The sequence below is a fragment of the Apus apus genome, chromosome 1, assembly GCF_020740795.1.
Source record: "Apus apus isolate bApuApu2 chromosome 1, bApuApu2.pri.cur, whole genome shotgun sequence".
In the NCBI taxonomy this organism is placed as follows: Eukaryota; Metazoa; Chordata; class Aves; order Apodiformes; family Apodidae; genus Apus; species Apus apus.
The window spans coordinates 112,952,144-112,968,274 of NC_067282.1; the positions used below are offsets into that span (position 1 = coordinate 112,952,144).

At 35.6% G+C, this 16,131-nt stretch overlaps 1 protein-coding gene across 7 annotated transcripts in view; it reads right to left on the minus strand.

Annotated features, from left to right (window-relative positions):
• Positions 1 to 428: 428 nt before the first annotated feature.
• Positions 429 to 16,131, minus strand: part of MOSPD2 (motile sperm domain containing 2) — a 35,409-nt gene continuing 19,706 nt past the window's right edge. For all 7 annotated transcript variants that reach the window (XM_051624327.1, XM_051624335.1, XM_051624376.1 and 4 more), the window contains 7 exons: positions 14,460 to 14,630; positions 11,582 to 11,694; positions 7,911 to 8,007; positions 6,999 to 7,095; positions 6,222 to 6,351; positions 2,939 to 3,041; positions 429 to 2,457 (listed from right to left, as the gene is read on the minus strand). In XM_051624327.1, coding sequence (XP_051480287.1) covers positions 2,311 to 2,457; positions 2,939 to 3,041; positions 6,222 to 6,351; positions 6,999 to 7,095; positions 7,911 to 8,007; positions 11,582 to 11,694; positions 14,460 to 14,630 — 858 coding nt within the window. In that variant the 3' untranslated portion in view covers positions 429 to 2,310. The remainder of the gene's footprint in view (positions 2,458 to 2,938; positions 3,042 to 6,221; positions 6,352 to 6,998; positions 7,096 to 7,910; positions 8,008 to 11,581; positions 11,695 to 14,459; positions 14,631 to 16,131) is intronic.

The following is a 16,131-nucleotide window of genomic DNA, read 5'->3' on the forward strand; positions in this document are numbered from 1 at the left end:
TTCCCCTAGGAGGGTAGCGGGGGGATAACAGAGCATCTGCCACCTGGCTGTTGCTAAAACTGACATTTTGTTCTGTTTTTGCTTATATGTATTTTCCCATCTTTTGTGCAATGTTTAAATAACAGCTTTACAGTTTTACCAAGATATATAAATACATATATTTATATGTATTGTGTGGATTTGCGTTATTTGTGCCACAAGGGTGTTTAGATGTCAATACTGTACTGTCTTCTTATGTTAGGCACTCTGCCTAAGAATTTATGATCATTTCTTTTACATTTGTCTGACAAGTATCATCACAACCTCTATTACACAACAGCAGGCCATTGCCATAACGACCTCTCCTTTGTATCAGGTGTCTGCAGACTAAGAAGAGAATGAAAACCTTAGGAGATGCAGCTATTTTTAAAAGACTGAACATTCAAGACTACATATTTCCTCATATTTATTTTGTAACTATATTTTTCTAAAACATATTAAAATAGAAAAGATGTTCATCTGATCCATCATACAAAGAAAATACCAACATAGTAATAAAATACTGAAAAAATATGAAAGCACCAAAACATTAAAATATTCATATTGGCAAAGACTCTAGGAATATATTTCTTGCAATTTTACAGTAAAGTGCTAGTCAATCCACTCAAATTAAGGAATCGGCATTTTAATAGCATGGTTATTATTATCTTAAGGTTACAAATTACTTCATCACCTTTCTCAACAGGACAGCAACCCATTTTGTGGAAAGCAAAGCATCTGAGTTGCACGCACATGAAAAGAAACTAAACAGCTTCACAGTAAGCAGTGAACAATGTAAGCTGCCAACTCATTAAGAAAACAAAGTACTGAGCTGCAAACTGAACAGAAATGAGACTAGTAAAAAATTAAGAATATGTAGATGTAGCAAACAGTGTCCAAATAAAGGACTGTGCACCAAACAGTTCCATGGACTTGCCTTTTACATGGTAATTTTTTAACAAAGCAGCAAAATTATAAATAAATCAGTTTACTAACACAGTTTTTGAACGGAATTTTTGGTTTCCTAGAAATGACCCTATATCTACAATATAATGAGATACTGTATGCAAAAAGACAGAAGCAGAGGATGACCTTTATTTTTCCTCAATAATCTCTTCTCATGTATTGAAGTCAGCAGACAACACAACATTATTTGTTAGAAAGACAATTTGTAGCAAAAATTTTAGTAAATAAATTACTTTAAATATTTAGATCTAATCAAGAGTGAAAACTTTAAATGTACGAAAGATACCATCAGTCTCCTTTTAAGTATTTATCATTTTAATACATGTATTTACAGCAATGAGTACAAAGAATCCTTGTTAACATAAGTTCTTGCTACAACATTTCTACAACACTTTTGGAGAACGGCAGATGTAACACTTTAATGTTGCCTTCAACAATATTTGTCTTCCTGACTTGTTTTTTTTTTTCATAAATTTATCTGTAATTTAATTTAATCAGAGTAAGTTCTTACATTGACTACATATTAGCCTTTTTATGAACCAATAATAGTTCATCAAAAGTCAACTCGTACTGCTTCCACTTTAAAGAAAAAAAAAAAATGGAAAGAATAGGAATACTGTGTCATCATGCTTATTTCATTAATATCTTTGGAATCAAAGAAGGTTATACTCCTGGTCCATATGGCTCTGTATGTGTTATTTGGGAGGAAATTTTTACAGTAACTTTGCACTCAGGAAAAAGTACATTAAAAAATTAACCAATGAAAGTAATGAGCCTGAATTACCAAAATAATTACTAAAAACAAGTATCTTCTTTTATATGTGTATACACACAATATAAAAATATGCTTGTTGTACATAATTTCTGTAAATTTTCCTGAATGAACAAGTTAACCTTTAGAATACACTTAAGTTGACTGCTTTACCTTCTATGAGAGTAATTCAGGATGTAAACATTAATATGACGAAAATAAACTAAATATTGTGTTTGAAGTAGTTGAATAGGGACAAAAACCCCAAAAAGTTTTAAATTACGTTGTTGTATTTGGTTTCCTCCTTCCAGTTCAGTAGTATTTATAAAGTTGTACACTGAAAATAGGTCCTAGCTCTATCATCCTCCTCATGCACTGTTGTAAGTGTCAACCTTCAGTAATTTCCTTTGCTGGTCATTCATGTTGTCTTTTTTTTCCAGCAAATTGCATCATCATTCATGGCTGTGGGCTCACAAACCTTATTTTGGCAGTTCCAGAATGCGAGTGTGGCACTGCAATTTCTTCCACTCCAACCCACCATGACAGGCAGCACATCCAGTGCAAAGCAATTCTTTTTAGCTTCTCTGGGTATATGCCAGGTAGAAGCAGAAGGCAACAACAGTAACTGAGAGTAATGACAAAACAACTGATAACTGCTGGAACCAGAGGCAGCGATCAATCTGCTCTTGAAGTCTTTTGTTAATTTGCAGTAAATGAGTTAGCTGAAAATAAAAATAGTTTCATTAAATTAGAATTACTGCACATTAAAGTAATTGTTTTGAGCTATAAGGACAGTGGGAAAAAAAAGGTGATCTTAGTGATCCCTTTTCTATTACTACATATTGCAGAAATCTGTTCCACTTAATAAGCTTAAAATCTTCAGAGTTATGGATAGCCCATATCACCTATATCAAGCAGGTGACATCTTTACATTAGGAAGCAAAAGATACCACTGAGGCTCACTGGTACCCCAAATCTGCAATACATACACGAGGAATGAGTTAACTGCATTGAGAGTGGTATTTTATTGAACCATTACCATTCAACAAAATAATTAAATCACTCTACAGATTTAGTTACTTTCAACTGCTGAGCTTTTCAAATAGTGTAATTTATGAAGTACCAAAGTGGTGTAGTACAAATTATTTTTATGACTATCATATTTTACAAATCTGTTCACAGCACAAAAGGATACACCCTTACCTGTATATGTAAATCTTCATTGGTTTTTGCTGGAATGTTAAATGCATTCTCTTTTAATGTCAGAGAAGAAGGCTTACTGCTTTCGACAACATGACACCTGAGTCTGGGAAAGGGGAAAACAAAGTATATACAAAAAAGCAATAAATTTAATGTGACATTGTATAAGTAATAGTAAGCTGTCCATCTAACAAGTGTTATATGCACTTTATATCTGTACTGGTTGACTAATTTTCTGGATGACTATTAGAATATTAGAATCATTTGGGTTGGAAGGTATCTTTAAAGGTCATCTAGTCCAATTCACCTTCAATGTGCAGGGACTATCGCAATGATTGTCTGAAAAGGCTTCCTCAGACTACCAATTATATTTTGACAGCTTTTGATATAAAAAGCAAGACCAAAATTATTTGCATGTTCAGTTAAAATAGACCATTTTTAACTCATAGCACAGGAACCACTGGATTATTCAGTCAAATACTTGCTACCAGAGACGAAACAATTTATTGAACAGCAAACAAAATCTAAAGGTTTTCTTCCAATTTTAAAACTTAGCTTCAAGATTCCTCATGTACTCCACACGTCTTCCACTGTTGAATATGCAGGAACAGAATTTCAAGCCACAGCTGAAGGTAGTGAAATCCTATGCTATCTACAAAACACTGCAGAGGCTCCTCTAATAATACGCAAGTCAATTAGTGTGGGGAATGAATTTATTTGCTCACAAAATGGTTAAATTGAGGCTGTAACATTTTTCTGTTTCAAGGAAATAGAAATGCTATAATGTTTCTGGCAAGACAAAACAAAACATGGGGCAAATATGTATAATAAAACCTAAGTAGATTCCTTAAGTAAAGCACTTTAATGTATTATATTTGAGAGATAGTAATTATTTTATCCACTCCTTTAATTTAGGTTTACTAAAAAGTAAATGTCAGTTTTGTATTGATCACTAATGCACATACACAGCACACCTTGCAGGTGATAAATTTAATGTAATAAAATAATCTGTCCCTATTGTTTGGGGTTCTGTCTTAAAAAAATTCCAACCTTTATTCAAGGAAGCTTAAGGTCACTCACATGATGTAGATTTTGTTTAATAGGGAATTAAGGAATAAGCTTTTGATGCAAAGATAAAGACTTATGCATCAAGTCTAAAAATACTTTTTCCATTTTAATTCTGGCCATGTGGGTGTAAAGGTAGTTCCAGAAGAAAAAGACTGACTTCAAGAATTCTAGATGAAATGAGAACTACAATGAACTTTTCCTAGAAATGTACAATGAGACAACTAGATGTGAACAGATGAGAGAGTAATAGTATATTTAAAAGTGTGCATGAGGAAATATATTTCCTAGAGGTTTTTTTCATGACAAAATATGGGAAAAATACATACATGAACATGTGATCGATTTTACATAATTTTTTACAAAATTATTATTTTCTGTAGCAGAAAGGGAAAATTTTTTTTTTAAACTGTCTAGAAAATGGTTTTACATTTGGTACATCTTCTTTCCAAAGGCAGAGACTGGGAGAATGAAGAATTGCCCATGGTAGGGGTAGGTCCAATTCAGGATTATCTAAGGAACCTGAAGGTGCACAAGTCTATGGGACCTGATATGATACATCTGTGGGCCCAGAGATAACTGGTGTGTGAGTTGTGGCAGTCCAGTAAAGTTCCCAGTGCATGGAAAAGACAAAACATAGCTGCCATTTTCAGAAAGGGAAAAAAAGGAAGACCCAGGGAACTAGTCAGTCTCACCTCTGTGTCCAGCAAGATCATGGAGCAGGTCCTCTTGGAAACTATACTACAGCACATGGAAAAAAGGAGGTAACTAGAGACAGCCAACATGGCTTCACCAAGGGCCAATCATGCCTGAAAAATTTAGTGGCCTTCTATGACAGGGTTACAGAGTTGCTGGAAAATGGAATAGCAACTGACAATCTACCTGCACTTGTGCAAAGCATTCAACACCGTCCCACATAACAACCTGGTCTCCAAATTAGAGAGACATGGACTTGATGGATGGACAACTTGGATGGACAGTCACACTCAGAGTTGCAGTCAATGGCTCAATATCAAAGTGGAGATCAGTGACTAGTGGTGTTCCTAAGGGGTTGGTACTGAGACTGGTGCTAAAATCTTTGCTGGTGATGTGGGCAGTGGGATCAAGTGTACACTTAAAGTTTGACGATGACAACAAGCTGTGTGGTGTGGTCTACATGATGGAGGGAAGGGAGGCCATCCAGAAGGACCTTGACAGGCTTAAGAGATGGGCCCATGCCACCCTCATAAAGCTTAACAAGGTCAAGTGCAAGGTCCTGCATCTGGATCAGGGCAATCACAACCACAGACACAGGCTGGGCAGAGAACTGATCAAGAGGTGTGCTGTGGAGAAGGGCTTGGGGGTGTTGGTTGATGAGAAGCTCAACATGAGCTGCCAATGTGTGCTTGCAGACCAGAAAGCTACCTGAATCCTGAGCTGCATCAAAAGAAGCATGGCCAGTAGGTCAAGGGACCTCTACTCCACTCTGGTGAGATCTCACCTGGAGTACAGTGTCCAGTTCTGGAGCCTCCAACACAGAAAGGATGTGGAACTCCTGAAGCAAGTCCAGACAAGGGCCACAAAGACGATTAGAGGGCTGGAGCACCTCTCCCATGAAGACAGGCTAAGAGAGTTGGAGTTCAGTGTGAAGAAGAGAAGGCTCTGAGGAGACCTTACTGTGACCTTCCAGTACCTGAAGGGGCTACAAGAAAGCTGGGAAGGGACTTCTTACATGGGAATGTAGTGATAGGATGAGGGGTAATGGATTTAAACTGAAAGAGGGTAGATTCAGATGAGATATTAAGAAGAAACCCTTGACTGTGAGGGCAGTGAGACACTGGAAGTGTTCAAGGCCAGGTTGGATGGGGCTTTGAGAAACTTGGTCTTGTGGAAGGTTAGTCTCTGCCCATGTGGGGGTTGGAACTACATTATCTTTAAGGTTCCTTTCAGCCCAAACCATTCTGTGATTCTATGATTCTTTGCTTGTTTGTCTCTTTTTTAAAAGCTCAAGATCTTATTTTAAAAAAAGTCTATGCATATACAGAATACCACCAAGTTTTATGCATTTTAAATACCTCTAATCAGTTAAAAAAGAGCAGAAACCTCAGCAATATACTTCAGTCAGTAAGCACACAACTGGGTTTGGAGAATCCTTCACTGATTATGATATGCAAAGTGCTATAAATCAGGTAAATGTTAATGACTAAAAAAAGCCCCTGTCAACAGAATACCATATGCTTACCTGTGTTCCATCACTTTGGTCCTAGGGACTTCCTTCCAAAACTGAGTCAGTTCTGGTACACCTGCTCCAGAAGACTGGTCCATTTCTGCTGCCATTATAAGGAAACGATCCTGCAGAGAAGCTGCAAAACCTGTCCTCAAAGGAAAATAAAATGTGTGCTTCCGTAAAATTACATTACAAAGCTCATGGAAGCATTTTTGAACAAAAGTGCTTTAAAATGTGAGATTGTTTATTACAGGACATCAGATACTCACTAGGAATAAAAATAATGAAAGCATTCTCTTAGGCTCAACAATTTTGATTACATTTTCCCAAAATTCTACAGTTTCATTTTAACAGAACTAGTTTAACCAGAACAATTCAAGGACAACCTGGAGTTTTTTAAAGAACGGATTCTGCAGCAAATTAACCTGTTCTCGCAACAATTAGGAAACCTGATTTACCCCAGCTAAACTCCCACTGTAATGGAGCACAAGTGAGACAGCTGCCACTATGATATTTTTTTTTTATTTAAGAAAAGAAACAGAATGGGCTGCAAACAATAGCTGCTTATGTCTAGGTGGAGGACTAAATCAGTATGGGCAGTTACTCAAATGTTGTATGACAACCATGTTCTTTTACAAATAGTAACACTCTCAAACAACAGTGAAGCACACATGGGTGTCAGTCAGGCGCACACCCCAGCAAGGACATACAGAAGTTAGTACCTAGAGCAGTCAACCAGTTAATAAAACTTGTCCAGACTTCTTAAAAAGTCTATTCTAAGATTTGACTTACCACCATGAAGAGAGATTATTATATCCAATGATGTGCCAGGTTCACAGCTGCTGTTGCTTGGTTTAACTCTGTATTTTTCAGGAGCAGTTGTTCTCACCTATATGAACAAGAAATACCAAGCAAGTACATAGCAAATCCATGCACAAATTATGATTGTTTCATAACCTCCCCCATTCTGCAATAACTAAAATCTCCAAAAGCATAACTATCAAGATGTAGTAGCACACAGAGTCTGTAGAATATTTAATTTTGTATAAATAATTAGACACTGATATTTCATATTTTGCTCTCTCAACCACTTCTATCCTCTCTTTTATGACATACGCTATTTTTATCTCTTATATATGTGCATAAAAAGAACCAACAAAATAAAATGGACTAACTACTAACATTCTTAATGTAAAAACATGGAAACTTTCATTATTTATGTGTGCAGAGAATACAAAAGATGTGGTGGAAAATGAAATCAAGATGCAAGTTAACTCAGTATTTCTGAAGCAAATGTAACTGCATTCATTCTTTTGATTTGCAGGTGGAAATGCATCATTTTGGAGCATTACTAACTTGTTCCCAGCCAAGATTTAACAAGAAGAAAAATTCCAAAGAGATCACTTTTCAATGCTCAAGTCTTTCTTTTTCAGAAAGTATTAGACTTTCCCCAAAGAATTAATCACCCCCATAGCTCTTTTTCAGTCAGTGCACTGAGAATTTGTATTACTGATCAATCCCTTTGGGGTAGTACAAAATAGACACAAATTCAGCTACAAAGACTATTTGGTCTGCTTCAAACGTCACAGTAGAAGAAGAAAAAAAAAATAGACTGAGAAGCAGGTTTAACAGTATTTCTTCCTTCTTACTCAAAACAAGTTACACATTTAGTAAAGTAAACCAGCCCACACATGAAATATTTACCTTAAAAGCCACTATGTTTTTAGTGACATTTGTGAGAACTATCAAACATTTTTTCTCTCCAGTTTCTTTGGATCCAAAATACAGTTCTTCTGCTGGGCTAATAAGAAATTTTAAAAGAATTATTTTATTACAATTATCTTTACAATATATCATAGAAAAAACCTGACCACACCTACAAGAAAATAAAATACTTTCAACTCTACAGCTACAGTGACTATTAACAGTTTTTCATTAAAAAAAAAAATGAAGCTGTGAAAACAAATTACAGAAATTTAGTAGTGAAGCTCAGGGTTGACTCATGAGCACAAGTAGACCTAGCTGCATCAGTTGATGATTGCCCAGAACTTCTTCCATCTAGAAGTGCATAACCATCTGCGACAGCAAGAATAGCCAACAGATACATACAATCACTTCAATCACTGCATCTTTTAGTGGCATCTTAAGGGAAAGCACCATTAATTTTAATGTATGCTAATATTAAAGTCTATAAGGTGTTACAGACAGAGATTAATTTGCAGTTCATATACCTGTCCTTACAACAGGTATACTGCACGTATAAGAGGAGCAGACAGATACCTGAGTGGCAATGACTTCAACCACTACTGCTAAATTCACTTGTACTTATGAGTTGGCCTTCATGTATTTACAGAGACATGCATAAATAAAGTCCCTGCTTGTTTTTAATATTCTTGTGCAATTAGGAGATTCATGCATGACACCTTTTAAACCATATAAAACTAACACAATTAATTTTGGAATAAGCATTCAAATAAACCCTACTAGGCAAAAAGTAAGGCATGCTCATATAGTTGAGAGGAAACTCAAACAACAAGTGAAAAACTGTTTTCTTTCAGTATGTCACATAAGGAGTAAACAAGGAACTGCCAAGTGCTGTATTACAAAACTGCATATTCTTCTAACAGAAAGCCTTTTTTTTTTTAAAAAAAAAAAAAGGGGGGGTGGGGGTGGTGGTAGTGGGGTGGGTTATATTCTTGCCGTCTTCCTCTTTTTGGAATGCCAGTTTCACTTTATTTTGACCTCTTCCTCAGAAGACTTTCTTTCATAGTACCCATCCTTACTTCTCCCACTTAAACAAGCCAGTGTACTAGCCTTGGTACTGTAGGGCAAGCCCAAACGCCCACGCTGGAAGTGGAGTCCAGTGCCGACTGTGTGCATGTGGGTGGCTATTTTTTACAATGCACTAGACAGTCCACATGACAGGATTTTTTTTTTTCTTTATGGAGGAGAAGGAGGAAGTGTGCTAAGCGAGGCAGAAAACATTAAACTGGCCACTTAAAACAAGATAATAGGACAACTGTACCCCCTTTTTCTCTCAGCTTTTTTTCCTGTTCCCAAAGTCTCAATCCTAGCAACCAACAACAGCGGGGAAAGGAAGGATGGTAATTACAAGGCATTTTGGTTATCTTAATACTGCACTACTGCAGATGAAAGTGTATTACAGCAATTACAAGATGAAATACGAGACAGGAAAGGATTAACTAGCATCAAACCAAGCCACAAAAAGAGCTCAAGGAAAGGAATCTTCTGCCAGAGCCTGTCTTTCTTGTTCTACCACCAACTGTGGCTACTGACACACAACAAAAAAGAACGAGGGAACTGAAGGCCACAGCTGTATGCCTGTTGTCAGTGAAATCAACCACTTCAATGTGTTGGGGGTGGGTGATGCATAGCTGTTGGAAGAGTAGGCTCTAGTCTGATGTGTGTGATGTAACAAATTTCAGCTTGTCCTAGGAATTCTTGTCTTGAAATACACCACAGCATGAGCTAGTCTTCTGCCAGACAGCACAGTACAGTTGCTTTTTGGCTTATCAAATAAACTCATCCAGTGAGGAGGAAGGTCAATAAAGACCAACCTGTCACAGTAAGGTATGCAAGACAAATGCAGTGGTGGTCTAAACCAGGGAGTCAAATGAGTAATGAGTGTGACTATATCAGAAACAGAAGAGCACAAACAACCAGCTTTGGTTATACACCAGAACCAACAAGTACTAAGCAGTGACAGGAAAAGAGTATCCCTGCAGGATGCCTAAGGAGGCTCCCCTGCATCTTCTGCAGCAGCAGTGTGGGAGGTACAGAAAGGCTGCTGGTTCTTGGCCACTTCATAGTACCAGAGCTGCTGTGCCTCAGCTTCCTGGTCAGGCTCTAGGCTACTCCCTTCAGAAGGCAATGCTGGCATCAGCAAAAATACAGCCTAATTATACTGGCAGAGCTTACAGCCTTGAACATAGTGCCTATGACTAGTTACAAATGGCACTATACTATCAAATGAATAAATTACAGTGTCCTGAAAAAGATTCCAGGGAAATAAAAACTAGTTCTAGCTTCTATAGAGTATTAATAAAGATCAACAACTGTTCATATTCTCGAGAGGACTTGAAAAAATACAACAAATAAACAACACGGAGAAAGCAAATACCAGTATTTTATTTTCCAGGAAAGCAAGACTACAAGTATTAGCACCTCTCTCCGTCATGTAAGTTACACAAACTCCAAGACATTTATTCCAATAGTAAAACTGAAATATTTTCAGAAAAAAAAGTAGAGTTTCTGTGAAGCTTTTGGTCATTGTTTTGTTTTTTTGGTTGGTTGTTTTTTTGTTTGCTGCTTTTTTAAAAAAAAAAAAAAAAGATGGAAGAAAACAGCTTATTTTGCCATAGGGACAGAAAATTTTAAGCACTCTTTTAAAAAAATCACAATTCTGTACTCTATGCCTTTGTCCTGCCATACAAGAAACTAAGTCTATACAGAGGAGGTTTTTGCACATGAAGGACTAGAAAGATCATTTTAATTTAAAATCGGGAAAATTTGACACATACAAAGTATTCTTTAATGCTAATGAGCATGTCACCATTCAAATTAATTCCAAAACTAACTCAGTACAGCACTTACAAAATCAGCTAAGGAATTACCTATAAATTAGATATTTTCTTCATTCATCTAATAGCAAACTGGACGTGAAAATAGAAGTTAACATCTACATCAATTCCTAAACAAGCCTCTTAACCTGAAAGGCAGTTAAAAGAAAAAAATATATTGGGTAATTGATTTTTTTTCCTAGTTTAATGATAAAAAAGCAGATTAACTTCAAGACATAAGCATCCTAGATGACAGAATCTTCTGAGCAGATAAGTAACTTATGCAGAGCATGTCCCACATGAAGTAAACTGGACCCATTAATTAAGTTTAATTGATGCAAACTACTAGCATAGACACCTACACCATCTTGAGTTAAAAGAATTTAAGTAAGATTTCAGTGAAAGCTGTCTTCATACACACATTGTTTGACTTCATTGGCTTAAGAAAAAACTGTCAAACCACTGCTTTCATTACCGATAAGCACAGGTTTAACTAAAACCAATGACTGTTTCCAAATATAAATCAAGCCATTAAATGCTTCTACCATTGTGTGAAATATACACCTACTCATTAGCACAAAAAGCATGCCAGTGGTGACACAAAGATTAATGAAAAACATGTAAAACCAGAAATATTCTTTGAGATTTGTAAAAATAATTCTTAAGAGGATGTTTATAATTGTTTTCTTTGAATAGTCTGGAAAAATAGTTTATTTTGAAAACTAGCTAGTTCAGTTCTCAAGTGTACAAGGCACATTGTTAAAAAATATTTTAAAAATATTAAATTATTATTACCTGATATGTAATAAAGGTCCTTTAAATGTGGTTAATGCTTTCTTTGCATTTTTTGGTTTGAACTCTGTTTTGTCAGTTTCTTCTGATTTGGATATTTGTTCAACAGAATTCATCTGAGTAAAAATGATAGTTATATTGATTAACTAGAAACCTGGGTTATACATGTTACAGAATCATGCAGGTATTTCAAAGAATACAAAGAGGCTTAGTTCAACAATTTATAAATTCCAGACCAAGCTTAACATGTACTCATTCCTTGAAGCTGCTTGAAGTTCACTGAACATCATTATTTGTTACAGAAGTCACATATTGTATTAAACATGCATGAAACAAAACTCCTGCTTTGCTTTTTTCCACATATTTTCCTGATGGTCCAAGTTGGTTATTTTTGAAAACTCCTGATCTGTTAAGTTATAATACTTCAAGTATTTATGATTATAAAGCACTGATGTTATTCTTCCCACTGCAAAACTTTTCCAGTAAAACAGACACCCCAATGCAATCACCACAACACCACATGGTAAACACAACACAACAATTCCACACTTTATTGTATTACAGAGTTGCTAAACATATCTCCAACTCCTTTTAGATGGAACTCTGAAGATCTGGAGAACTTAAAAATAAAATGCTGATTGAATTGGTGCATCCAAAACTGCAGACATCTTAGGTTCTGAGGGTTTTCCTCTATTACATTAATAGAATGTTATCAGGCTGGACATGTTATAAAAAAAAATTAAAGAACTCTGCCGTCAAGTGCAAAATAGGAAGGGGGGCAGGGGCAGTTTGATACACAAGACTGAAAGTCTTAGTGATATCATGACTCAAGATCAGCGAGCTGAACAATTTTGCTTAGCCTTGTTCTTACTCCATTTAAAACACAGACAGAAGACAAAGATAATTCAGTGCTTGTATATTTGAAGTATGAGAATGAAAGGAATACAAATTTTTATATAAACCAGGTTTGTGGTTGTTTTTTTTTTTTTTTACAAAAAAAGCACATAGCAATTTGATTTTTCCACATAAAATATGACTATAGTACACATTAAAGGTGGAGTCCTTCTTGCCAAAGGCAGGCAACTACAGGACAGGCACTTACTAACCAAGTTTAATCACTCATGGCTGCTTCTACTCTGTGGAAAGAAAGAGCCCCTTCTATGGGATAAGAGGAGGCGTACATATCAAATGAATTCTTAGCCATGAAAAGAGTTTGCCTATAAAGACTGGCAGTGCACTACAAAATAATGACACAATGGTAACTCACAGGTCACTTTAAATCTGTTAGTTTGGAAGCTGGTCTCATTAAAAAAGATACTTGACTATTTCTTTTTAGATGCAGTCAAGTGAAAAATAATTAGCTTAGAAATAAGAAATGCTAACCATTCTGAAACAGTAAGGGAGTATTTCTGAAAAACACATTTTGGAAATGTACAGAACATTGAACTAGAAACAATGGTGTACTTGCTGTGGGAGAAACAAGCAAGTATTATTCCTAAATATGTGAACAGAAGAACAACGAGCTGAAGCAAAACTTTTTTTTTTTTTTACTTTTTATAGAAATAATACTACCAACAATAAGATACGGCCTGAAATTTTAAAAGTATGTTAAAGGTAAGACCCTAAACATGCCTTAAAATTGATACACAATGAGCACAAATGACAGTCTTAGCTCACTGAAAAGACTGAGTAGTATCTTGATTACACTGTATAAAAAGAAAATACCATAAAACAAATTCAATTTTAAGAGTGAAAAAACTAAAAAAAAGTTTAAAATATTGTAAGTAGAAAGCTGAAGTCAGCCAAGCAAATTACCAAACACACACTGAGGCTACTAGGCACCAAAGCAACTCTCACACTGAATGGGAATTCTCCACATTTCCATACCTGAGATCAAAGATTGGAAGATGTGCTACAACCAAAACAAAGTACTGAGTCTAACGGTCAGGAAGTCACCATGGTTATGTTAAGCTTCCTTTTGACCTTAAAAATCAGCGGAGTTATCTTTTCTTAATAGCTGACCAAGCTGCGAAGAACAGCTGGACTACGTAAAGTGAGCTGTTTATTTCAAATTATTCTGACAAAAACTTAAAACAGTACCTGAAACAAACTGTAATATTATTCTACTCCATTAAACAGAAGCTTTGCAATTCATATTCCAAAATTAAGCATGACACTAAAGTGGTGAATTTCAAATTTTTCCTGCTGTTTACGAGAGTGGTAAATACTCCTGCATATTCTTAAATATCACAACATATGGACTGGTGCAGAATAATGCCTCTGTACATCTGGATAAATACCACTTCAGGAAGATTATATTGTAAAACAAAACTGATGGATTAGGGCTACAATTGCTCCTGAGACAAAATTAAAACTCTTACATGTTGAGATTTTCATAAATAATTTAAGAGAACAAATTAAACCCAGCAAAGTATAAATACTTAACTGGTAATATCTTCTCATGTACACACTGGCTTAAAATACTTCAGTTTTCTCAGATGCCTAGTATGTACACCACTAGATGTCCCAAGATTAAAAATAAACTAGAAAGGCATAACCTTTGAAAACTAAACAAAGAAACCTTTAAAATTTTACTTTACAATTCACTATATTCCAAAGAGATGCTAAATATTTAGTAAACATTTTACTCATTCAGAAGCATGAAACTTGTCTTAACAGACTAAGAAGCAAGGTTGAAACTGCAAGTATAATCTTCAGTTTTACTGGATTCTTTTATCAAACTGGAGGGAAGAAAAAAAAAAAATTAAAAAATTAAAAATCAACTTAAAGTAAAAGCTTGACAAGAAACAAATGTTATATGCCTTCTGACCCACTTTGTCACCATTTAACTACCCTTGCCTCTACCTTTAGAGTTAGATACCTTTTTCTGATTAAGGTTTTGTTCTTCATTCGGCTCCCCAGTGTCCTTGGTGTCTGCATCAATCTCTTCTTTACTTTCATGCTCATCTTCACTAGTAATGGGCCCATTTTCACATAAAGGAGTTTGAAAATCATCATCAACCAATGGAGGATAACTGTACTTGAAAGAGTCCTAAAATGCATAATGAGATTTTTAAAGGAGTGGTTTTTAAGGAGGGCAAGTAGTGCATTCTTTTTTTATAAAATGGAAATACTACACATTATCTTTGTTTCATATGACTTGCATGTTTCATTTATCTATTTTAAGTTGGACTCTTGTGCTGAAAGCTGACACTATCAATAGTTTTTTAGACAAATATTTTTAGCCAAATAAGTACAGTCACCTAATGAAGACACTACATTCTAACTACTGCTGTTGTAGTCACAGCAGAACTGTAGAATCTGGTCTGTTGAGGAATCAGCATTGAGTCTTAAAGCTGAAGTTTTGGTCTCAGTTCTAGAAGATGTTGTTTAAAAGCTATGACAACTATTTCTAAAGAATGTTCCAAAAGTGATTAAAATCTTCAGCTGTTCTTTGTATTTGTGTTTTGTAACAGCCACAGTTTAAAAAACAAACCACAAAACAACCCCAAACAATCCCTCAAAATTTAACCTATCATGTGGATCTTTAACATAACTGAAACTCAGACCTCAGTCTCTGGAATGTCAAATCAATTTCAAGACACCCAAGTAATGCTGAAGCAGCATATTTCAGTTCTCAGTGCTTCCACACTACAGGTATCTTTCCTATTGGAGAATCAGTAAAAAACTGTTTTTGCTGACTAGAAATACTCATTCTCAAAAGAGAATTACAGGAGTTATTACAGGAGTCTCAGTTCCTACTGCATTCTCAAATAGATCTAAACCCCAAGTAAACTGGATGAGTTCATGTGTTAGAATCTTGCGCAGCAGACTCAAGCCTTGCTATCAGAACAGAGTTAAAAACACATCTTTCAAGAGAATTCTCAATAAGCACTATGTTTTTAAAAAAAAAAAAAAAAAAAAAAAAAGGAAAACCTTGATGGGACCATTCAAAGAAACCACAAACAAAACAGCATACTTCCTGCTAATTCACCATAACCAAGGCCTAAATCTCTCCTATTCTTCTAGCTGTAGCAACGGTCATAGATCTTTAAGTGAATGAAACAGGTATCCACTGGCTCAAGCACTACCCTATCAAGGGCTAAAGGACATGCTTTCCTTATCAGTAAAAGACAACTGCACTAAAAAGACTCCAGACTTTCAAACATTACAGTAGGCTTGCATAATATTAACATCCTCCATTTGCAAATGAAATGCAGAAATAGACAGCTTACCCTAAGCCAAAATGATAAAAAGCTTTTTCACTCCCTTCTAGCACATGAAGAAGGGCACATGACACAGTGACATTAACAAAGGTGTTACTTTTGCTGCACATTTCACTTTGTCACTTTAATGCACGATAGTGGATAGCTTCAGCAGCTGAACAGAATCTCATTATTGGGACAACCTGAAGTCCCACACTTCCCCATCACAGTCCATCAGTTGCAATGATTTTGAATAAATTTCATCCTGTCAGTAGATTAACCAATGTGTGATACATCCATTCTATAGACTGTTTTCTTTTATAGCAGATGTAGACACTTTGTTTGGCA